This window comes from Camelus dromedarius, chromosome 12, assembly GCF_036321535.1.
Source record: "Camelus dromedarius isolate mCamDro1 chromosome 12, mCamDro1.pat, whole genome shotgun sequence".
Classification (NCBI taxonomy): Eukaryota; Metazoa; Chordata; class Mammalia; order Artiodactyla; family Camelidae; genus Camelus; species Camelus dromedarius.
The window spans coordinates 38098019-38123289 of NC_087447.1; the positions used below are offsets into that span (position 1 = coordinate 38098019).

Sequence of the window (25271 nt, forward strand, 5' to 3'; positions counted from 1 at the left end):
TAAAATTATTGAATAAGCATAGTAATTACTAAAAGAACTCTCATAGCCGGTGCTAAAGACTGAGGATAAAAACGACAACCCTGTCCTTATTTTCAGAGCTTCCTGTCTAGTGGAAAAGAACAGATAAAAACTATAGTGCAATCTCAGTTAAGATGCATATTCTGAGCCTAATTAAATCACTTTACATACTTGTGAAAATTACCTATTGTCTAGATTTAAACATAGACACTTACCATTTGATTGTGTTTTTACATCATTTGATTCTATCTAAGCAGTGATATAATTTAAACTTTGCAGAGGGCCATACAAAGGCTGGAAACAATCTATGTCCATCAATGGATGAATAGACAAGTAAACAGATGAAGATATATATATATATAGAGAGAGACACACACACACAATGGAATATTTTTTAGTCATGAGAAAGAAGGAAGTCTTGCCATTTGGTAGACATGGATGGATCTTGAGAGCATTATGCTAAGTGAGGTAAGTCAGAGAAATACAAATGCTGTGTGACATCACTTATATGTGTAAGTGGAACTAAGTGGTTACCGGGGCTGTGGGGGTGGGGGAACCGGGGAAATGTTGGACTAAGTGCAAACTTGCAGTCAGAAAATGAACAAGGTCTGGGGATATAATATACACTGTGATTATAATTAACAATAATGTATTATATACTTGGAAGTTGCTAAGAGACTAGATCTTAAATGTTCTTACCACACATAGGAAAAAGATAATTATGTGATGTGATGGAGGTGTAAGCTATCACTGTGGTAGTAACCACATTATACTATATGTATCAATTAAAACATTGTACACCTTAAACTTCAAAGACTTCCTAAGGGGTCAACTTACGTTTAATACTGGTTTAACTAATTCACGCTTAAATCTGATGAAGACTGATAAGCTACTTCAGGAAGAAGTAATCAAACTCCTGGCTCAATAAAGCACAATGTATAATGAGTGCCCTATAAAGCTAGCTGACTTAAACTCTCAGCTAGTGAGATCAGCAAAAGAAATTAGTTTAAAATTCCTGGGGGAGGGTAATGTCTTAGTGGTAGAGCAAGTGCTTAACATGCACAAGGTCCTGGGTTCTATCCTCAGAACCTCCGCTGAAAAAAAAATTCCTATTTAACCTTTGAAATTATCAAAGAAATATAAAATGGGGGCAAAAAAAAAATCTGAATCAATATTAGAAGTTAGATATAATCACCATACTGGAAAGCCCACCTTAGTTATTGCATAAGAAAAGAAGGGAAAAAACCCACCCAGAGAATAAGTGTAAGGAATTGCCGGCTGGACCCCCAGAACTCATCACCTCATGGCAAGAAAGAATTAAGGAGCAGTAAGGAGGAGGTAAATCACAATTCTCCTTTAGGAAGAATACTGGATGGGGGCACACAGAGCAACAAGCCAAGCTTAAACGGCGAGGAAAGCTTTCCAGGCAAAACAGATAATGAGGCCTCAGCTGGCTTTTACTGAGGGCACCATGACAACTAGAGGAGAAAGACAGTTAACCCCCAATTTAGAGCTGCAGTGACTAACATCCTTTCACTTTTTGCTGAAGAATCTTGCTATTTAATTTTCTCTAGCTATGGATCCCTTCCTTATCTCACAGGCAAACACATCTCTAACATGGCAAAGCAAACTAGTTGATCATAAACTTTTTTACCCTCTGAGTCAGAAAGACTTGAAAAGAGGTTTAACACAAACTGACAGAATTAATCTTAACAAATAGTAAACACTTTTCAATGAGTGAGCAAAAAGAAAAACCCCTCAGACATGAAATGCAGACTTAAACAGGAAGAGTATGACAAATCTGAACACATCTCCTTTTGAAACAAAAGAAACAGGAGGAAACATTAAAAAATCTCTAGGTCACAGTCATAAGAGTAAAGAAGGTACCTTAATTTCTGAAGTGAGAAATCCTGGATTAAGAAAGATCATTTTCATTAAAAAAAATAATATTCCTAATTTTTTAAAAAGTCCAACAGAGGTAGTAAACAAATCAGGTACTGCAGAAAACAACACAGCTAATTTTTTTTAAGCCCTCGTCTTTAAAGAAAAGTCTTCATGAACAGCTGCCACTGGGGGATTCCTTTACCCTCAAGTTCTGGGTTTTAAAATTTAGTAATCCCGTATTTTTTAAAGACCCTTTGTCTTAGTTATCACTCTTATTTTGCTTAAACACATTTTTATGTAACTTTCTCAGGATGGATGCGACATGATTTTTAAAAAAATCTTTATGTGTCTGAGACCTCTTTATTTTGTTCTTAACACTCAGCTGTAGCTTTGCTGGATACAGAGCTCTGACTTGAAAATAATCTGTCTATGCCAGCCCTTCCTGTCTCCTCCCCCATTTTACTTCTTTCCTAGCACTTATGTCTTTCCTATCATCTCTGTCACTTAGACAAACATCTGTTTATCGTTTTTCCTGCTATACTGGAATGTGAGTTCTATGGGGGTCAGAATTTTTGGGGGTGCCTGTTTTGTTCAATAATAATACCTGGAATAGTGCCTGTCCCACAGCATGCATCCAATGCCCTTGTGAATGTTTCGTTGCTGAGTCTCTTTAGTTGGGAAGGATGAGCAGGAACTCTGTAATGTGGATGGGGCTTGTTTACCTAGCAGGTTTTGCTTTAGAATTACCAGTCTGATTTCCAAAATGAGAAAGACTTATCCTGGTATACTAAATCTCTCCTGGGCACTTCCTTCGGTATCTAACAGATGTGTATTCTGCCTGGCGGTAAATGAGAGTTGCAGTGACTTTGCTTAAAGGTGTGTGGTGTGTTACATGGGGGATGTGTGTGTCGTAGAGCAGACACGGGTAAATGACATCAAGTCTCTAGGGTTCCACCTAGGCTGCAGCTCCCTTCTAGTCTACTTTAATCTCTTAATATTTGCCTATATGTTTTCATTTTCCAGAAACAGTATGAAATTCTTTAATCTACTGGTGATAATACCCTCCCACCTACTCCTCTCTGTTGTAATGACCTTCATCCCTTACTATTATTTCAGTCAGCAGGAAGGGGAGACAAATGCACAGGTTCAGTCACTGTCTTGATCCGTATTTGGGCAGACAAACATCTATGACTATCTCAGATCTACAATTCTCAGCTTAAAAAGGTTTTGTTTCCTTTTACCCCAAATCAAAATATTCTACAAACGATAATATCTCAGGCACTGATCTCCATCTTTCACCAACCTTTCATTTGGAAGTAGCTCAGAAATCTCTTAGAATTTTAATACTGACATCCCTCCAGGATAAACCTACTAAATGTTTTACCTTTCATGGCAAGGATTAAAAATAACCCTCCTAAGTCTTCCCGCACACTTCCCTTAGCACGAGAATGCAGAATGCTTGATCCAGTTGGTGGTGTTCTACACTGCTAAGCTTCTCATCATACACTGGAGGAGTAATAGTATCTTTCACTAATTGTGGCCTGATTAGTCCTATTGAGCATCCCAACATGGGAGAGCCTGCTTTATTACATAATAAACAGGTTAAGCCTCAGGCTTTCACAGGAGTCCTTATCTCACAGGCGCTGAAGAAGGACTCATGAATTTCATCACTCTGGGAAGAACAGAATATTTCACACAAGTTTGGCAGTCCTGCAGAGCAAAGAAATAAGACATCCTTCAACATTCAGCAAGTATTTACTGAATGCCTTTTGTGGGCTAGGCACCATTCTAGGTATTAGAGAATAAGAGAGATAAAAACCCCTGCCTGGCCTCATGGAAACTTACATTCCACCAAGGAGAGGCATGTGGACAACAGAATACACAAGCAAAAGACACAGTATGCTAAATGATCACTGCTATGGAAAAAATGAAGCAGAGAAGGAATGCCAGGGAGGGGCTTTTGAAATTTTAGCTGGAAAGAGGTGACAAAGTGAGTTCTATAGATGTCTGGGGAAAGAGCACTCTGGGGAGGGAGAACAGGAAGTGCCCAGGTTCTCCAAACAGAAGTGTGCCCAGAACATAGAAGGAAATAGCAAGGAGGCCAGCAGGGCTAGACCTGAGTGAATTTAAAAAAGGAGAATTAATGGAAGCTCAATCTTGTAGGGCCTCTGAGCCACTGTACTGACTGTCTTTTACTAAGAGTGAGGACTCGGAACACAGAGTAAAATAATGCACATTCAAACTGGGCCACTCTGGCTGCTTTGTGTTGAAACCAAACTGATGGGGAGCAGAAAGTAAGCAAGGAGACTGGGTAGAAGATGATACTTTTTCACAGCTGATCTCTGATCAGTTTTCTTTCCATCCCTTCCCTTCCCATTGCTTCATTTCCTGGCAGTCCTTAACAATGAGAAGTTAGAAGTAAACATGGTTACTGGGTATGTCCAGACTTCACATTTGTAATTTGATCAGGACAACAGTTTTGAGTATATAACTTATATAAATTATATTCATGTGTCATTGTTTTAAATTATCTGCATGCAAGCAAGACAAATAACACTAGAATTCACTCACTTGTAATATCCTTGACCAAGAAGTAATAAACAAGTATGACTCACCTATACTCAAACTAATAAAAGAGAGAATGAAAGCAGAGGTTGGGATAGAATAGTAAATAATTTTTGTCTAAATGATAACTGATTCAGCAGAAAACTTTCCAAATGTTACCTCTTTTTCCGCTTAGTCATATCAGGTATATATTCTGAAGTTCAGAAAGATAAGGGTTACTTGCCTAATGTCACACAGCTAATATTCAGTAACTAGAAATCAAACTCTTGATCCCAAGACCAGTGTTTTTTCCACTATGCAACTACTACCCAGGTCTGGGACTTGCCACAGGACTTGGATTTTCAAAGATTATGAAATGCTAGGCTAGAGGAAATGGGTATGTGATTCTTGCCAAATGATACTGCAACTGAGGAGATGTGCACTTGTTAGTGGGTAATTTCTTCCAAAGCAATTCTTAGAAAGTGGAAAAATAGTATCTAGATTGAAATTTGTTTAAAAGTTACCTGTGGAAATCATGGGCTATGAATATGAATACTTCTCCAATGAATCTAATTGGAGAAAATGAATCACATAGCACTTTTCATCCTCTCTCTGAATCTTGTTTTTATTCTGGCTAGAGAATCTACCGGCTATATTTTAAATAGTGGGAGTGTGTGAAAGGGAAGAAATGAGAAGAGGAACACAGAGGATGGCTATAAAAGATGAAAGAACCAGAACTGAGGTTTGAACATAGAACAACAAAGCGAGGAAGTAAGACGAATTCAGCAAACAGTCGTTGACAACTTACTTTTTGTTAAGGCAGGCAGGCAGGCAGAAATACAAAGCTGACACTTCAGGAATCACCAGCCCAAACAAACACCCACAACCACACTAAATTCTAACTAAAACCAAGTATGGACATCCCAAGGTATCTGCAGGGAATTGGTTCTGGGACCCCTACAGATGCTCAAATCCCTTACATAAAATGGCCTGGTATTTTCATATAACCTATGCACATCCTTTGTATTCTTAAATCTTCTCTAGATTACTTATAAGACCTAATACAACATAAATAGTTGTGGTGTGCAGCAAATTCAAGTTTTGCTGTTTGGAGATTTCTGGAATTTTTTTATTTTCAAATATTTTTGATCCACAATTGGTTGAATTCATGGAGGCAGAATCCCTGGATATGGAGGGCTGACTGTATTTAGTTCCAAGTCCTAATGTTTAAAGCCATTATATTTAAGAGTATCCATTTGCTGGGAACTCCTACTTCTTATGCAAATGGTAACCCTAAAGGAATCTTGCACCTTATCAGCTGTACTGGATACAAAAATAATGTGGTACTAGAAGATTTTATATATATACATATGAATATTTGCAGAGCTAAGAGACTTAAGAGTCTGCATATCATAGTACATCTTACGGGAAAAAAGAGGAGGACAACAACAAAAATAACAATAGTCCTCAATCATTATAGTTTTTAGCCATACGAAGGATCTTACCAGAAGGAAAAGTCTTACCACTAGTCAAAGTCTTATCAGTTTGATCAAAGGCAAAGATTCTAACAGCATGGACTCCAGAATTTCATAAACAGCAAGTTACTCTTTCAGGAACAGGTTATTTATTTTCTTGTTGAAGGAGATGATTTTTCTCTAACTCTTTAGCATATATGGTATCAATGTCATGGTTATTATCCATGTACCTAAAGGCCAAGTGACTCAACAAAGGGAAATACAGCATGGCTGTAAAATTTGAGAATCACCCTTAAAACTTTCTGAAGAAGTTATTTCCTACCTGAGGGGCATTTGTAGCCACTAGAAACGCATTCGTCCGCCCTGGGTGATCGTAATCATGCATGGCAGCTGCCACATATAGAGCCATCAATTCCAACGCAGGAATGTTTGAAGATAGGCAACCATAGCTCTCATCTGGAATAGAGCAGCTCCTCGAAGAAATGTAAGCAATTCGCCCAGGGTTAATTCTACCGTTAGAATCTGAGGGACAAGCAAAATAAACCAGGATTACATATAACTTCCTCACAATGAGGCTGAGGAGGAGGGTCCTGTAGTCAATATGATTGATTACCTTATTTGTTGACTTAACTGAGAAATAAACTCTATAAACATGGATTTAAAACAGTATGCTATTTCCAACATACATGCTAAGAGAGAGAGAGTATTAAACAAGACCCTGAAGTCACTCACTTTCCATGATGCTGTCCTACTGAGGCTAATGATACCTTTTAAAAACCTCTGATTTTCTAATCATTTGATTTTTCCTGTGACCCTGGCCATTATATCTAACCTTTAAACAACAATCCAGAGAATAAAATTTCATGAAAACAGTATAGAGATTTAGGAGTTGAATACATTAACAAACTAAGCTTCTCAAATACATACTTTTCAAATCTTATCTAGGTACATTTCATTTGTAATCCTGACTACAACCCTTCTTCCCCTTCTTTTTCCTTCCATGAAGTCTCTTATAAAATAAGGAAAAGAAAAACTGAAAACTGAAAAGGCATGGAAAGCTGAGGAATGACTCAGTCAGTATAACTCTTTTTATCTTCAAGTTAGAAACAGCATTTTCACTATCAGCACTGTGCTTTTGGTGTCCTTCATATCTTACTGTTTGTTTCCTCCTTTTTTATAATTTGGTGGCTTTATTTAGATGGTCACTCAATTGTTTCTGCTAAAGAGATCTTAAAGTATAAGAAGGAAATAATAAACTATATTGAGTAGACAGCAAATGAAACCAGGAAGATATTAGAAAGATAGAAAATTTCATTGGTTGTGTTCACCAGTGGAAACTTAGAATAATGTCCTCACTTGTCAAAGTCCAAAGGGATTTTATGATAATTTAGTTCACTCAGTAATACCATCACAAGAATTTTTTAACATAATGACTTTAATACACACTAGTGATAATTACAAAGATACCTAATTATTTTCATGCTATTTATAATTTTATACCTAAATTGAGTTTTAGAATCACTCACACTAAATCTACTTCTTAAAACAATTATAAAAAGTAAAAATAAGAGTGAAACATATGGATAAAGATATATTTATTCACATTTCTAGTAAGATTGTAATTATCAATATCAGAGTCAATAACTTCAGTTTTTCCCCTGCATTATATGCATTTCATAGTCCCTCTAAAATTAAAATATGTATATATATAAAAAATAGCAAAAGACTTCCTTTTAAACTCAAGAATAAAAACCAATATTCTGAAACCTAAAGAAGACTTAAGTGGAAAAATACACACATTCATGGTTCAGAAGACTTAATATTGTTAAGATGGCAATACTCCCCAAAATGATTTATAGTTCAACACAATCCGTATCGAAACCTCAGCTGGCTTTTTTTGGCAGAGATATACAAGCCGATCCTAAAATTCATATGAAATACAAGAGATTCAGATTAGCCAAAACAATTCTGAAAAGGAAGAACGAAGTTGGAGGACTCACTGCCCAATTTCGAGGCTTACTACAAAGCTTTAGTAATGAAGACAGTGTGGTATTGGCCTAAGGATAGACAGATCAATAGAATAGAATTCAGAGTCCTGAAGTAAATCATATTTCTGGCCAATTGATTTTGGACAAGAATGCCAAGACCTTGTTGAGAGCCAACTACCCTGCATGATGCTAGACACTTTCATACATGTTATTTCATTTAATGCTCACATCTTATAAGGTAGAAACTCTGATTTAGTAATATTTAAGAGACAACTATGTATAGAATATATAAAGAACTTTTTTCAACAAATGCTGCTGGGACAACTAGATACCTACATGCTAAAAGAATGTTGGACCTCTTCCTTCATCCCCCCGAATAAGTTCCAATGGATCCTAGGCTTAAACTTTCTAGCTAGCTATAACTTTGAAACTCCTAGAAGAAAACATAGTAAATCTTCATTACCTTGAGTTGCACAAACCCTTCTTAGATATGACATCAAAACCATGAGCAATGAAAGAAAAAAAATCAGATAAATTAAGCTTCATCAAAATTAAAACCTTTTGTGCTTTGAAAGACACTATTAAAAAAGTGAAAAGACATCTCAATGTGAGAAAATAGCTGCAAAACATAAATCTGATAAGGCACTTATATCCAGAATATATAAAGAACTTCTACAACTCAATAATAAAAAGACAAATGACCAATTATAAAAAGACACATTTTAAAATGGACAAAGGACATGAACAGACATTTCTCCAAAGATGATATACAAGTGGCCCATAACCACATGAAAAGATGCTCAACATTATATATTAAGGAAATGCAAATTTAAAAAAAAAACACTTTTTACCTACTAGGATGGCTATCAAAAAGATAGTAACAAGAAATAGCAAGAAATTGGAAATTTCATACAGTGTACATAGGAATGTAAAATAATGCAGTCACTTTGGAAAATAGTTTGGCAGTTCCTCAAAATATTTACCACAAAGTCACCGTATGACCCAGCAATTCCACAAAACTAGGTATATGGCCAAGAGAAGTGAAAACAAATCCCCACACAAAAACTGGTAGACAAATATTCATGGAAGCATTAGTCACAACAGCCCAAAAGCAGAAAGAACCCAAATTTCCATCAACTGTATATTGGCTGATAAGAAAGTGAGAAGAGGATGAAAAAAATTGCTTAATATATAAAATAAATACATACCAAAGTAACGAGGAAAATACATATGGCTATTATGGACTTCCATTTCTGTGACTGGTCAATAGCTGTATTTGGAATTTATCACCTTCTTATTCTACCACCCAGTCCTGGTTCCCCTTGTCCTCAGCCAGCCTCTCTGCTGACTATGGTTTTTTGCCTAGTGTGATGACCCATACTTTCAAGGGTCTATACTATTAGTGACCCTGATGGCACTGGATTGTTTTCCATTATCTTTTGTTACTAGACATGGGACTACCAAAAAGGCCAGAGGATCCCCTGGGTTCCTGACATAACATCCTCCCATGAGTAATAGGAAACCTATTTTTTTCTTGATAATAAGGATCAGACTGGATCAATCACCCGGACCTTGTACAGAATCCTCCTCCTTTGTCTGTTGGTTCAAAGGCACAAAGTGGCCAGATGTTAATCTCAATTCCTAGTTTCCCTTCTATGTGTCCCCTTGTTGGAAGCTTTTTTCCTTTGGGAACTAATTATGTGTAAGCCAATTTTCTGTTTGTTTGTCTAGGTGAGAGGCAAGCAAAAATATTTTCTAAGTGGACTCTTTGAGGTAACAGAAAAAATCCTCCTAATCCTACTCTTTGGTTCACAGATTTGAGTATTCTGGGATAGCAGAAGTGATACCATATATTGGGTCACTGGTTCAGAAGATAAACCACACTTTGTGGGACAGCACCTTAGCCTCACAGTGTTTTCCCCTAACAGGTACTCCAACTGAGTCTCAGTATGTCATTTCATCATCCTCTCAGGCCAGCTGTGGGATGATAAGGTTCATGAAAAGATCAGTAAATTCTGTGGACATAAGCCCACTGCAACAATTTTTGGAGGCAAAATGAGTTACTTGATAATGCAATACTGTATGTAATAACCCAATGATGAATAAGGCATTCAGTTATGTTCATAGGTGGTGATGGTGAAGCACCGTAGACAGTAAAAGTAAATCCATATCCAGAATAAGAACAAAAGCTATCTCTTCCATAAAATGAGAGATACAATATAATCAACCCACTATCAGATAGATGGCTGGATGTTCCCCCAGGGAATGGTACTATATCAAGGGCTCACTTCTGCTCTCTCCTGTTGGCAAGCTGGGCGCTCAACAGAAGCCAGAGCTAGGTCAGCTTCAGTGAGAAGTCCATGTTGTTGAACTCATACATAATTTCCATGCTTGCCATCTTGACTACTGTGTTGATAAGCCCATTGAATGAGAACTGGAGTAGCTAAGGAAAAAGACTGATATCAAGAGACGGGCTCATTTTGACTACTTGATTACTGAGTGCCTCCTTTGCAGTGAATGCCCTTTGGTAAGTATATTAGACAGGGTTCTACAGAGAAACAGAACCAATTGTCTGTGTGTGTGTGTGTGTGTGAGAGAGAGAGACAGAGAGAGAGAGAGAGAGAGACAGAGAGAGAGAGAGAGAGAGAGAGACAGAGAGAGATTGATTTATTTTAAGGAATTGGCTAATGTATACATGGAGGCTGGCAAGTCCAGAATCTGCAGGACAGGCTAGCAAGCTGAAGACCTAGGTAAGAGCCAGTGTTGCAGTTCAAGTATGAAGGCTGTCTGCAGGCGGAGTTCCTTCTTGCTGGGGAAGTCAGCCTCTGTTCTATTAAAGCCTTCAACTGATGAGGCCTCCCCACATTATGAAGCACAGTCTGCTTCACTCAAAATCCTCTGATTTAAACGTTAACCTCATAAAATACAGCCTCACAGAAACATCCAAAATAATGTTTGACCAAATATCTGAACACCGTGGCCCAACCAAGTTGACACATAAAATTAATCATCACAGTAAACATTCACATGGGAAACAAATATGCTCCACTCTGGGAAGGCTAGCCACAAGTCTCAGAATTCCTTGTCACCAATTTTCTAATCTTCCTTCTAAAACCCTAAGTATCCAAGCAAGCTATTACCCACCGGCCATATATCAATGCAGATACTTTCCCCTGGTCATCTCTTTCAAGACCAATAAACAAGCAGATTCACTGCTTGGTGTTCTGCCTACTGGTAGGATTTACCTTCCCCTATTAACCTTCAAAGGACACCTTTGAATGAGCCTCTAAGGTGGCAGTCATCCACTTTCAGGAGGTACTGGCATATGGAATAAGACCATCTGTAAACCAGGTCTTTTCTCTTTCAGACAGCTGGTCGTAGGAGATTCCCCGTGGAGCCATATGTATTGAGGAGGAGCGCCAATGTATTAGCAACAGGGGTCACAGGAATCTGAGTTCATATTTTGAGTCTTGAGTGCCTTCAGGAGTAGCTCAAAGCTAATCTTGTATTTATACCTCCTCTTGATAATTGAGTACTAATGTACATGCCAAGTTTACAAACTGGAGGGTCAGAGGGCACAAGTTCATGATAGACAGGTCATGTGGCAACCTAGTGCACATGGCCAAATATTCAAAATCTGTCAGAGCCCAGTAATAATCTAACAGCTGTTTACACAATGGAGAACAGTTATCTGAGGAAGGACTGGCATTGTCTCAAAATCCAAGAATTTACACTGATTCTCTTGTATTGATCTTCCATAAGTCCCCCAGAGGAACTCAGTCTGCCAAAGACACTTTGAAAACTGCTGGAAGATATAGCCTGATCTCTTACTGTTTGTAGTAAACATGCAGGAGGAAAGTGATAGACTGAGGGAGAACTCTTAAGCAAAAAAGAATCAGAAATTGATATTTGGGAAATTCTCAATCTGTCCAGACTACAAAAGATATTAAAGTAAGAGATTTCACTGTCAGGAACAGGTACTCTGGACAGAAAGCCACGGTTGTAGCTGGACCACTTTTTGCTAATTCGTTTGAAGGATGAAAAGGTCAGGGTCAGAGACAGACGTGAAGATGCTATGCTACTGTCTTTGAAGAAGGGGCCATGAACAATGGAATGTAAGTGGCTTGTAGAAGCTGGAGGGGTAAGGAAACAGATTCTCCATTAGAGACTAGGAAGAAAACAACCCTGTTGACACCTGGATTTTAGCCCAGTTGAACCTGTTTCAGACTTACGGTTCCAGAACTATAAGTTAATAAATCTGTACTGTTTTAAGCCACTAAGTCTGTGGTAATTTGTTACAGCAGCAATAGGGAACTAACACAGATTTTGGTACCTGGAAGTGGGGTGTTACTGTAACAAATACCTGAAGATGTGGAAGTAGCTTTGGAATTGGGCAGTGGGTGAAGACTGCAAGAATTCTGAAGAGCATGATAGAAACCAATAAAAGATACTAATCAGTACATTCAAGAAGTTCACCAAACTCCGAGCAGGATGAATACAAAGAATATCGTCTGAGTACATCACAGTCAAAATGCTAAAAATCAGTAGCAAAGAGAAAAGGGACATCACACTTTTAAGGAGAAATAAGACTCATGGCTGATTTGTCAAAAGAAACTACAGAAGTCAGAAAATGTAAAGATATCTACAAATGCACTGAAATAAAAAAAAATTCTTCTAAGATAAAATAAATCTATCTACAAACAAAAAAGCTGCAGAAAATTATATCATCTCTGACAGAAGCACAGAACTACTGGAAGGAAGGAAGAGAACTAGGAAAGACTAAACACGGATGGCAGACAAAAAAGAACCAGTGACATAAGGCAAATCCGTCAGACGACGACAGCACTTTAGACTCAACTACCAAAGAAAGTAAAGCAGTAGCTACGACTATGACCTTTACAGTAATTAGTATGGTAATATTTCTCAGGCATTTGTAACTGAGCAAATTCTGTCCTGGTTTACATATGGGTCTGTATGTGTGTATCTTATTGGAGTATTTCTCTCCTCTTTTATAAACTAGAATAAGAGCCATGAGTGTTATAGTTAATTATATTTGTATGAGTAATTATATTTATGATGAAGAAACAAAATTTGAATGTTAAAAGTTTTTTAATAACATCATTTAAAGACTTATGTGGGGCTCTAAAACATGTTCCCTTTTGTTGGGACTTTTATATATTTTAAATTTACATGATACACCTAAAACAGAAAACCAAGATTGAAAGAAAAGCAAAGAAATGATTATCATCATATTTAGGATAGTGGCTACATCTGTGGAGAAAGCAGCAGGATAGGACACAGAAAAGAAACATGGTGGATTCAGTAGTATTGAGTCTTAACTCTTAAAATGGGTAGTGGATTTCTAATTTGCATGTCACTCTTATGCATCAAAATTTACATAGTCCTTTATATGTACCAAAGTTTACTGAATAAAAAATTTAAAAGAACAGAGATAATGAAATGAGATAGCTTGATTTATTATTCCTAATCAAACAATCAAATGAAAGATTTGTAGAAGGAAGTACCTGTTTCATTTCCTGTTCGATGATCATTGTGGATCTGCTGTAAGCCAGGAATTGGCCTCGTTGTCAGATACCAAACAGCATGTAGGACATCTGTGGCATGTATACGATTGTGATCTATAGTCACCAAAATGTTTTATAAAAATGATCATTCTGTTATTTTTAACATAAGATATTTTAAAAAATACTCTCTAGTCATACTGTATTCTCATAAATAAAATATACGGCTTAGAATAATTTCCCACAATTTTTGTTTCATATTTTATAATAAAGTCTCTTGATGTGTTAAAAAGTTTTCTTTTAAAAACTTTCACATATACTATGAAAACATAGTAGAAGGGTCAAAGAAAAGGCAGGGTAACCAGGGCTAGTTGAAAGGCACTGGAAAATTTACCTAAGGTTGCTGTTTTATGGTTTTTAAAAATATGTAAATAGCATCTGGATTATGGAAACCCATGTTTGTAAACAAAACAGTTTCTGCACACAGACACATAGAACAGTTACAAATTTTGGATACTTGAACCCCCCACACCCACTCCAAAAATAAATACCTATCTCTCAGGCCTGCTATAAGGATTACATATTAAAAGATAACATAAAACATCAAGAACAGTGACTGACACGTAGTATATGATCAGTACAACACTGGTTTGCTGAAATACTGCTTTGTGGAAAGATAAGACCTACAACTGAAATCCAGCTTTGCTATTTCCCATTTTACGATCTTGGGAAAGATCCTTCTGAGTTTTTACTTCTCACCTATAAAGGGTAGATAATACAATCTTTCCAACAAAGATTAAACGAGATAACCTTTGTGAAGCTAGTGATTATAGTCATAGCTGTTACTTCAACAAATATTTAATGAGTACCCACCGTGTCGCATTAGCAGATGATACAATAGTGAGTGTTCAGACCATACAGGTAGGACACAATGTCAGCCCACTAGGAGCTTAATTGTTATCAATACAATCACCACCTTTTATTGACCATTTACTGTGTGCCATGAATTTTTATTTACCTGAATTATCACTACCTGTGGGGTAGGTACTATTGTTATTCTTACTTACAAATTTGGAAACTAAAATTTAGAAAAGTTAGATCCCAGAGACTCTTGTCTTTTTTTTTTTTTTCCAAATTAAATAATGAATGTGTTTTCATTTCTCCCATAATTTAAAAAATGTGAACATTCTGTAATTCAGCCACAGCCTTTACTTCCAGGTGACTTCTTCATTGGGCCTCAATTCCCTTTTAAATAAGAGACTCTTGTTCTGGAAGGCAATTAGTTTTACATCATTCTTTTTGTCTAGATACCATCCAAAGACAAACCCCACAGGGACAAGTATATGTACCCAGTGGTCACGCACAGCCTGAAGTGAACTCAACACGAATGCTGCAGCCTCGGAGCCAATGACGACCCCACGACCAAGGGCAGCAGCAAACCCAGCCAGCGGTGCCGGCGGACGCTCCCGGGAGTCTTGTCTTAACTGATATATGTCCCAACTGGAGGTGACAGTGAAGACGCCTCACCACGTTCATTTCTCCATTCTCCTTCCCTTGCAGTCTGCCTTAAAATATCATTTTATTCCATTTATAAAATTCAGCCACTTTTCAAAATGCCTCTTTGTAAGTGGTAATTATAGTACATATAACTCACATTCAATTATTAAGCATTCACCAATATTAATAAGTTAAGCCAATTTAAAAATAATTTGCTCAAAAAAAAGTGTGTCCACATGGAAGTTAACTGTGAAATGAATCAATACATAAAGAAAACTATCTTTTCCTAATATAAAATTAAGATTCCATTTTACCATAAAATCAAATCACCATCAAAAATTATTTCACAAATCAGGACACAGTTAAAAACAAATTCTATGGATAAATTTTAAGCATTTCAAAGTCAAGAAATTCTGAAACTCATGACTTAATATTACCAAACACTTGAAAAGGTAAGGTAGTAAGATGATATGATTAACATAAAAAGATGTGTACTACACAATCAAGTGAAACAGATTATAAATAGGTATCAATATTATTCACTTCATAAACAATAAATATATGTAAGTAAAAGTCCTGAAGGAGATACACCAAAACGTTAACAGTAGTCAGTTAACTCTGGGTAGGCAGGTGCAGATTTCTTTTTAAATCTCCATTTTCCAACTTTCCCAAACGTGTAATTTAGAAAGTGTTGAAAGGACTATCTGTAGGAAAAGTTTTAAAACCAGTATTATTTCAACTTAAATAATAAGATATGTTAATACTTACAAGGAATGTCTCGATAACCATTTTCTAATGCACGAAAATAGTTCATGAATTGTAGAGTGGGAATTTTAAATATCTCCAATAAACCAGTGTCTTGAAATAGGGTATACATAACCTAAATGTCAATTAAAAGAAAGTTCACTTTAAAAAGTCAGAATTTCTATTTGTAGTTGTAGTATGCTTTTGTGTTTTGCATTTGGGTAAGTCAATCATGTGTATGTCATTAACTTAATAATTTGTTACAAACGTCTCTACAATGAATTCTTTCCAAAACATGAAAAAGAAAGATATTAGCCTCAAGTCCTTGAACTTCAAAGAAAGATTACCATATGATGTCCTAGTTGTAAAATTTTTCTCCTCTTCCCTCTAGTTTTTCATTCATATTTTATTGGAGGGCATGTGAAGTGTCTTCTATTCTAGTACTAGGTGTTAAAAGAAGTCAGAAGAATATGTTTATTACATTCCTATCCCTAAAGACTTCAACGAGATGAACTTCTATGTCCTCCCCATAATTTATTCTTATATTCCTGAATTTTGTAAGTAAGATACTTTGGAGTTAATGAGAGTGAGATTTGGGGAAGGTTAATCTGATGCTGTTGTGTGGACCCACCAGGACCCCTTGAGTCTGGGTGGTAAAGTGGAAGTGTTTTCCGTGGTTCTAGAATCAGATGAGCCCTCTGGCCTTGGGTAAAGCACAAGGAAGACAGGTGAAAAAGGTGAAGCACAAGTTTCAGTCCTTAGAACTAGATCACCTTTCATGCCCTTTTCAACCACAAGGTTCAATAAAAAGTAAATCTTTGTTACTTCTTTAGCATAACTTAAATCCCATTATTATGAGCAAATTACTTTTCATATATTATAAAATTATACAATACTTTATATTTGTTTACATATATATATATATATATATATATATGGGTCTATATATACAGGTTTCTCTTTTCAAATTTTCTAGTGAGAATTTCATTTGTGAAAAAATAATTCAATGACCAATGCTGAACTTGCACCTAAACCAATGTTACACATCTTATAGTCTTTGCATTCTATATGGATTCAAGAAAAAATTTATAATAAAAAAGTAGAGGTTTGAGACAAACCTGACTGAGGATCCTTCCTGATTTCTCTCCCATCTCTTCTACAAGTTCAAAAATTTGAAAATTCCAGTTACTCATCTTTTCTATTAACGAGTCATAATCTTCTAATAAAATCAGTTCCAGTGATGCTTCCTGTTCAGTCTGTACATGTAGGGGGAAAAAAGCCCAGATCAACTTAACCTTACCTTTTTATACATATTGTTAAATCCACAACTAAATAACACTTAAAACTGAACACTAAAAAATGGGCAGTATTATTTTCTATGAATTATTCTCAGATATAATCTGTACTTACTATGCTCTTTATTCAGTGTTGTCTTCAAATTTAAACATGTGCTCTAAGCATTAGAAGACATTGATCTTTACATTAGTTTTATAAATATATTTCCAAAACAGTAACACAAATCAAAAATCCATTATTTTCATTTTGAAAGTATCAAAAGATTACAGAAAGAAACTTACATCCTTATACTGGCATTTATTATTGGGATAACTTCCCCAAAGAAATAGATGGATTTTTTTTCCCTAAAGAGCTTAAATTGTGAACTTTAAGAACAAAAATAAATTGCTATTATAAGATTATTTTCATTATTTTTAGTGACTATGTGCTTACTTTAATTCCTCATACTTTAACAACATACAATGAAGAAAACATCAACATAGAAAGTAATAAATACAATATAAAACTAAATAAAATGTTTATTTAAAAATGAGTGCACTTCGTAGCTCTAGGACGATGAGTTTAGAAGTAATTACTTCTAACCCAAGGGTTTTTTTCCTTTTTTTAAATTTCAAAATATATATTTCTTTAAAAACAATATTTCCCCATTTTTATAAAGGAACACACGCACAGGATAAAGTAAAATTACGGTGGCATACAAGTCTCGTCTCCCCACCTAACTCCCTTTCTCTGAGTCCCATTCTTTATAAGTCCTCATTTTGGTTTTTAGGTCTTCTGGTGGTATTACCATAAGTCTAAAGAATATATACCTCTATTTCTTGGTATATCAGTTGGGGTTCTTGACCAAGGCTTTCTTTAATGTGTTATAGGTGACTTTTCAGTAAAAACTTTTGAAATATCACTATATTAAAAACCTTGTTCAGGGCAAAAATAATGGACTTAGTACTAACTAATAATATATTTCACCTTAGCATAATCATATTGAAAGTTTATCTTTTACATTTGGTTGTTCTTCATTCTGTGCCTCTTGTGTGAGGTGATTATCACCTTCCCCAAATAATTTTCTGCCGTCTCTGTTCTCTGTTTCCACTTCTTGTTGAGGTTCCATAAGTTTGAATGACGCTTTTGAGAAAATGGTGCTGTCTTCATCACCTTTCAAAAAATATATAAAGTGATAAATAAGAATAAAACTTGTCCTATAAGAACTTCATAAGAAAAAGTTGAAAAAAATATTCAGATAAAGTGAATTATACTGGCATTCAATCTAAATTAATCCCTCTCCCTCTCCCCCTTTTTTTCCTCATAGCACATGGTGCTCTTTATTGTGACGCTCAGTGGAAAACATCTGCAAACCAGCTTACTGTAGTGGTGATGAAGGAGAATTAATAAAATGCCCACATTTAGGCAAACAGATTGCTTATTCTCATGCTTGCTCTTAAACTGGCCAACTAACCTGACTGACCGGTTGCTGTTCTCAGCTCCAGGCCCATTGTTAAAATGAATCTATTAATTTCACTGTCTCTGCTTTATTCCAGTAATTGAAAGCAATAATCATACTTAGTTTCTGAGTTGTTCTCCAGGGAGAAGGTCACAGAACTGTAACCTTACAAAATAGCCTGAATTACCAAGAAGGCCATGCCATGGGGGCTTACAAGATAAAGAGATCAAAGCCTCTAGAGAATTGGTCACATGGAGACACCATGATGCCACTCTGAGTCTTATAAGAAGAAAATAATTCTGTTGATTGTTATCAATGCTTTATTCTTTAAGCTACGGCTACGTAATCACCCTACCACATCCTCAAGGTGGGTTCACAGTTTTAAAGACACTAGCCTGCTGTGAGTCCCCTTTGCATGGCAAAGTAATAAAGCTGTCTCTTTTTTCCTATGTTCTAAGACCCTGTCTCAGAGTTTCAATTTGGCTTATCAGTGACAACTGCAACCATACTAAGGCACTTTTATTATATAAAAAAAGGCAGGGGTGGGAATTCTGTTCACTCCTTTGTGACAGCAACTGGGACCTGAATTAGGAGCTCTTTAGGCATAGTAGCTTCTATGTATCTTCATGACTTGAGAGTTTGTTTCCTTTCAAAGAAAATGCCTTCTTCGCCATAAGTAAGTCTAAACGCAGCATATATAAAACAGAATACAGTTAGGAATCGCCCTCTCCCTCTCCCAAGCAGCAAACCTTTTCTTTATTGTAAACATAACACACTGTCCCCAGAGCACTGGAAGAGCAGGAACCAGGAGGAGCCAGGGACAGAAGTCTCTGAAACTGACTGGATTCCCACCCATAGACCGGGCAGCCTTGAATGGCCCAGGAGGGTGTCAGGGAGGGTCAGAAGGCACAGGCCTTGCTGCAGAAGGGACACATATTGTACTGGTAGAGTCAGCTGCAGGAGGGTAAGGGGAGAGCTGCAATGCTGAGCGCTTGGCGCCTAGGTCCTAGGTGCGCAGATGCCACCGCGGCCTGTGGTACCGCCCCAGGGCCACAGCTGCCACTCCAGGAGCCATGGGTTCCCCTTGCCTCAGTGAAGCTAGCCAGCTCTGCATAGGGAGTCTCAGTGAGAGGAGAGAGGCGGCAGTGAAGGGGAGCAACAGCCCAGTCTCCCGGTAGCGGTGAGCGCCCCGGTAGCGGTGAGGGCTCCGGCGCGGCACGGCACTGCCAGCCCCGAGCGCCCCCGTGCAGCACGGCATGGCATTGCCAGCTCCGAGCACTACCGTGCGGCACCGCCAGCGGCAGCGGCGAGCACCGCACTGCGGCACGGCACTGCCAGTAATGAGCGCCGCCGCGCGGCAGCGGCAAGCGCCCTGGCGCGGCACCGCCAACTATGAGCGCCCCTGCGTGGCAGCCGCAAGCGCCTGGGTGCAGCACCACCAGCGGCAGCTGCGAGCGCCCCGGCGAGGCGCAGTGCGGCACCGCCAGCGGCCCGGGCGAGCGCCCTGGCGTGGCAGGACACGGCACGACATCACAGTGCCGCAGTGGCACCCTCATGTTCACTTTTCCCTCTCATTTCTCTTCTGAATTGTCTTGTCTTCTTTATCAAACATGAATTGACCATAATTGCAAGAATTTATTTCCGTTTCATTAGTTGCGTTTCATTAATGTACAGGCTCATCTTTGTGCCAATACTTCACTGTCTTAATTGCTGTGGGTTTAAAGTAAGTAGTGTAGTGTCAATTTTCCAAATTTGTTCTTTGTCCAAATTGGCTGCTTCAGGTCATCTGTATTTCCAAATAAATTTGAACACCAACTTGTCAATTTCTACCCCCAAAAAAAGCCTACTGGAATTTGATCAAAATTGCAATCACCTTACAGATCAGTTTTGAAGAAAACAGCCTTATTGACTGTAATGAGTTTTCCAATCCGTTGATCAATGACACGCCTCCCAGTTTATTAAAATTTTCTTTATGTTTATTCTAACTTTATTTTTTGATACTATTGTGAATGACAATGTTTTCTCAATTTCAATTTATGATGGTTTATTATTGGCATATAGGAATACAATTGACTGTATACTTATGTATCTTGTGACTCTGAAAACTGAATATAGCAACAGATAGACTAGTTCATGGGTTCTAATAAGTGTGTGTGTGTGTGTGTATCCTTTGATATTTTCTACAAATAATCTGTGACTAAGGACAGTTTTATTTATTTCCATTCAGGATATCTTTATTTCTTTATCTTTCTAATTTTCCTAGCTAAAATCTCCAGTACAGTGTTGAATAGAAGTGCTGAAAGCAAAAATCCTTCTTTTCTTCCTTTTAAAATTTTTTTTTTTTTTTGCAGAGGAGGAGGTAATTAGGTTTATTTATGTATTTATTTTTAGTGGAGGTACTGAGGATTGAACCCAGAACCTTGTGCATGCTAGGCATGCACTCTACCACTGAGCTATACCATCTCCCCCTTTTAAAAATTTTTTAAAGTTATTTTTTATTATTTTTTAATCTTTTTTGGAGGGGGAGGTGATTAGATTATTCATTTTTTTAATGGAGGTATTGCGTATTGAACCCAGGACTTGAAGCATGCTAGGCATGTACTCTACCACTTGAGCTATACCCTCGCCCCCTCTTCTCTTATTCTTGATTTTAGGGGGAAAGTGTCAGTCTTTCTCCACTAAGGATGATTCTAGCCATGTGTTTTTCAAAGATGCTCTTTATCAGGTTGAAGAACTTCCCTGATATTACTGGTTTGAGTGCTCTCATCATGAAAGAGTGCTGGATTTTGTCAAATGCTTTTTCTGCATCTATTTAGATTATCATGTGTTTTCCCCCCTTTATCGTATTAATGTGGTATATTAATTGATTTTCAAATGCTAAACCACCATTGCATTCCTGGGATAACTATCACTCAGTCATGGTATGACATTTTATCTGTTGCTAGATTCAGTTTGCTACTATTTTGTAAAGGATATTGGTTGTTAGTCTATAGTTTTCTTGTGATGCCTTTGTCTGGTTATGGTATCAGAGTAATTCTGGTCTTATAGAATTAGTTGGGAAGTTTGCCCTCCTCTTCTATTTCCTGGAAGTTTGTGAAGGATTGATCTCTGTTGGCTTTTAAAAAAAACCTTTTAAAATGTAAAAACCAAAAACTATTGAATTGTACACTTTAAAAGGGTGAATTTACAGTATGTGTAGGGATTACTATGCACCTATAATCCCTGAAAGGGCCTATCTATTTCTGATTTACCTTTATTCCTCTGGCACAGTATTGAAGAGTTGTGCCTACCATGGCAAGCCTTCAACACCAATCTTTGTCTCCCTAGTCCCACAATGCTACCAAAATGGACTGCTCATTCTCTCTGGAAGCAGCAAACACCCTTTTGGTGACCTCAAACTTGAGACTCACTCCCTTGGACTTCTATCCTCCTCCAGATCTTACATTGGAAATTCTGAGGAGCTTAATTCTTCAATAGCTTTAAGCAGATTTTTTAAAACAAAAATAGGTAGCTTTTCCAGATACTTTCAGGAGAAATGATGGTCTGAGTTACCTAGTTAAGTCATCAATTTTTTTCAGTTTTTTTATTGAGAATCATCAATGTTTTGATGTTATAAGACAACTAATTTTTATCACCAACAAAATTTCTTATTTGAGGATATGTTTCAAAATGACATAATTAACTACATTTTAAAACAACTCCTGTGTAATTATTAAAAAAATGTATATAAACCCTTTTGGGCTTAGATTGTACAATTTCAATTTTGATTTTAACATAATTAATTTCATTATTTATGTACCCTAGCCGTAACATAAGACTATATTCATTTGTACTGCACATTTTTACTCTTCAAAATACTTTCACTATTATTTATAATGTCTTAATAACTCCTTTGTGAAGTAGATGCTAACATTATAATCTTCATTTTAAAGATAGATAAACTAAAGTTAAACTCATTCATTCATTTTAAAAAACAATGCAAGAAATTGCTCTTAAATTTAAGCACACATGACTTTTGTTGTCTCACCTGACTTTCCCCTGTGGCAGTCTGTACCAGACTCCAATTCAGATGTTGAAGCATATTTCAGTATTTGATGTCCACAGCTTGTAAAAGAAAATGGATAAATATGTACATATGATAAATGAAGTAAAATTTGTTTTACCTAAACACAGTCAGAAAATCTGGTTATTTTTTAACTGAAAGATCCCAATCTGCAAAATATCCTAATATTCCAATCTCTTTATAAATTGAATAGGCTTTATCCTCCATCTGTATCTCTGAAGGAAATGACATGTTTTGGAAGTCACACTGAGATCTGAGGTAAACCCTTATTATCATCAAAGCAGAAGTGAGAATGAACACCATATGGACTGGGTACTATGAATAGGTACCAATTTAGTACATACTAAAATAATTCTCATACATTTACTGATATTTTATGGTGGGTAGAATACCAACCACTATGTTTCACTTCAGATGGAGATCATTTAGTTGGGAAATGACTAGTAGCACTGAAATGAGAAAAATTTTGTTTAGAATAAAAACTATTAAAGAAGAGGATACAGTCTTAACTATCTAGTTATAGAACTAGAAAACTGCTAATACTTCACTAAAATAACCTATATTTTGAAACAGAAATCAAACATTTGGGAAACTTACCTGTTACATAAATTGCTATCAGAATTTCTAAGCTGCTGGTAAAAATCTGGTGAATTGGGTGCATTGCTCAGGGATCTGTGTAAAATAACACTTGGCTTAGTAAGAAAATCAGCAGTGTCAGGAAATTCTATAGGTGATCGGTTAGTTAGAGAGGCAGCAGACACTGGTCCAGGACTGGGAGAATTCAAGCTGGGTAAAGCACCTAAAAAATTGAAAGAGAGGAAAGAGATAGATAAATAAGTATGTATGTGTATGTGTTTATTGTTTATGTTAGAGATTTATAAAAAGCATTTTCCTTCTTTAAAGGAAATTTTTTAGAGAAATTTTAAAGAAAGCAAAGTATTTACAATTAAATAATAGAATAGATTTCTACAATGGAGCTATCTCAAGACATTTTAGGAATTCAAACATAATATAGACCATATTTATCATCATCAATGACTGTGGAATAAACACCCTGTGACAGGATGGCACATAGTAGGTAAATATTAACAGTATAACTAAAATATACATAGTGTGTGGCACAAGTTTTCCTAATTAATATTGGTCTTTATCTTTCACATTTTGTGTCCCTACCAGTTTGACTATCCATGTAAACAAAGCAGCTTTACCAAATTTTACTGAATATTTTTCAATACAATAAAATTCATTTTTATCAAAGAACCAAAGTTCTTAATATTAACCAATGAGTAAGTTGAGCATATGATAAAATTATAGTAACACATAGCATATCCCTTTAAAAAAATCCAAGTCTTTCCAGCTCTTTCATTTATTCCACAAACATCTGAGAGCCTATTATATGCTGGAAAATGTGCTAGGTTTCATAATGGAGGAAAAGATGCCATCCCTAGAACTCAATGAACCTAAAGTCTAGTGGAAAATAGAAACAAGTGCTAAGTGCTAAAATAAGGGGAAAAAAGAGTGCTTCAGAAATACATCCCTATTCCTATTGATTTACTCAAGAAACCTTTGCTGGGTGCCTTGAACTAAGGGTATATCTGGAGAAGGGTAGACAGATTTAAAACTTTATTTCAAAATAAAGATCCAAGTAAGTGTGAATTAGAGAGAAAAGCTAATAACAGTGATTAATATTTGATATTTTGAGACATCGTTACAGATGTATGTAATGGTTGATTTTATGTGTCAACTTGGCTAGGCTATTGTGCCCAGTGGTTTGGTCAAATACCAGTGTAGATGTTGCTGTGAAGGTATTTTTCAGATGTGATTAATGTTGAAATTAGTAGACTTACTCATGAGTAAGGCAGATTACCCTTCATAATGTGGGCTGGCCTCACCCAATTAGTTAAAGGCCTTAGGAGAAAACACTGAGGTCCTCCAAAGAGGAAGGAATTTTACCTCTAGACTGACTTCGGACTCAATACTGCAACATCAACTCCTGCTAGAATGTCCAGCCTGGCAACCTGCCCTGAAAATGTTGGACCTGCCAGTCTTCCCACTCTGGTGAGCCAATCCCAATCAATCAATCAATCAATCAATCCCCCTTCCCCATATAAATGTATGTAAGTATATATGTAGTAGTTACACACACACACACACAAACATCCTATTAGTTCTGTTTTTTTCTGGAGAACCCTGATGAATACAATTTGTTATTTTATTTAATCTTCACAATTACCCTGTGAGTTAAGTAGCATTTTCATTTTACATGTGAAGAAAAAAACTACTCCCCCCCCCAAAAAAAAATTCAGAAACTTCACATAGTTATCCCAGTTAACATTGGAGACCATACTCTTTGTAGGGCTGCCACTGCTGTTCTATCCAACTTATTTGTTTAGAGGATCCTATAATTTCATATAATGTTAAAGTTGAATGAGCTTTTATAAATAATCTGGTCAAACACCCTAATGTTTCAGATTAATATTTCAGAGGAAACTGAGAACTAGAGAGGGGAAGTATCTTCCTTCTCAAAATCATACTGGTTGGTTACTAACTGGAGACTAAATTCCAATTTTTAGCACTGTTTTCTCTGATTATACTAGCAAGTGTCCAGAACCCTGACAAAAAGGCTGAGAAGAATAAAGGATAAACTAATTTTAGGGTAGAAATTTAATATAATATAGAAAATCTTTGAGGAAAGGACAAAAATGGTAAAGAAAATCCTAGCAACCATTAAATACTTTCTACAATACAGGCTCATCAGTTTTATTCTAAACTTTAAAAATTGTGAAATATAATGCACATACA

General features: G+C 36.6%; 2 protein-coding genes across 3 annotated transcripts in view; both read right to left on the minus strand.

Annotated features, from left to right (window-relative positions):
• The window catches only part of PDE3B (phosphodiesterase 3B), a 130164-nt gene that overhangs the window by 10801 nt on the left and 94092 nt on the right, over window positions 1–25271 (minus strand). Inside the window, exons 6-12 of one of the 2 annotated variants that reach the window (XM_031459975.2) lie at window positions 23067–23268; window positions 22434–22510; window positions 17969–18120; window positions 16791–16928; window positions 15697–15808; window positions 13435–13524; window positions 6244–6443 (exon numbers count right to left, since the gene is read on the minus strand). In XM_031459975.2, the coding sequence (XP_031315835.1) occupies window positions 6244–6443; window positions 13435–13524; window positions 15697–15808; window positions 16791–16928; window positions 17969–18120; window positions 22434–22510; window positions 23067–23268 (971 nt within the window). Of the gene's footprint in view, window positions 1–6243; window positions 6444–13434; window positions 13549–15696; window positions 15809–16790; window positions 16929–17968; window positions 18121–22433; window positions 22511–23066; window positions 23269–25271 lie in introns of both variants that reach the window. The other variant, XM_031459974.2, reaches the window with a different exon arrangement.
• Window positions 13557–14954, minus strand: LOC116155432 (NADH dehydrogenase [ubiquinone] 1 beta subcomplex subunit 1-like; the record flags this gene model as incomplete). Its single annotated transcript, XM_064491803.1, has 1 exon — window positions 13557–14954. A coding segment is annotated over one exon (315 nt), but the record flags the coding sequence as incomplete, so codon positions are not given.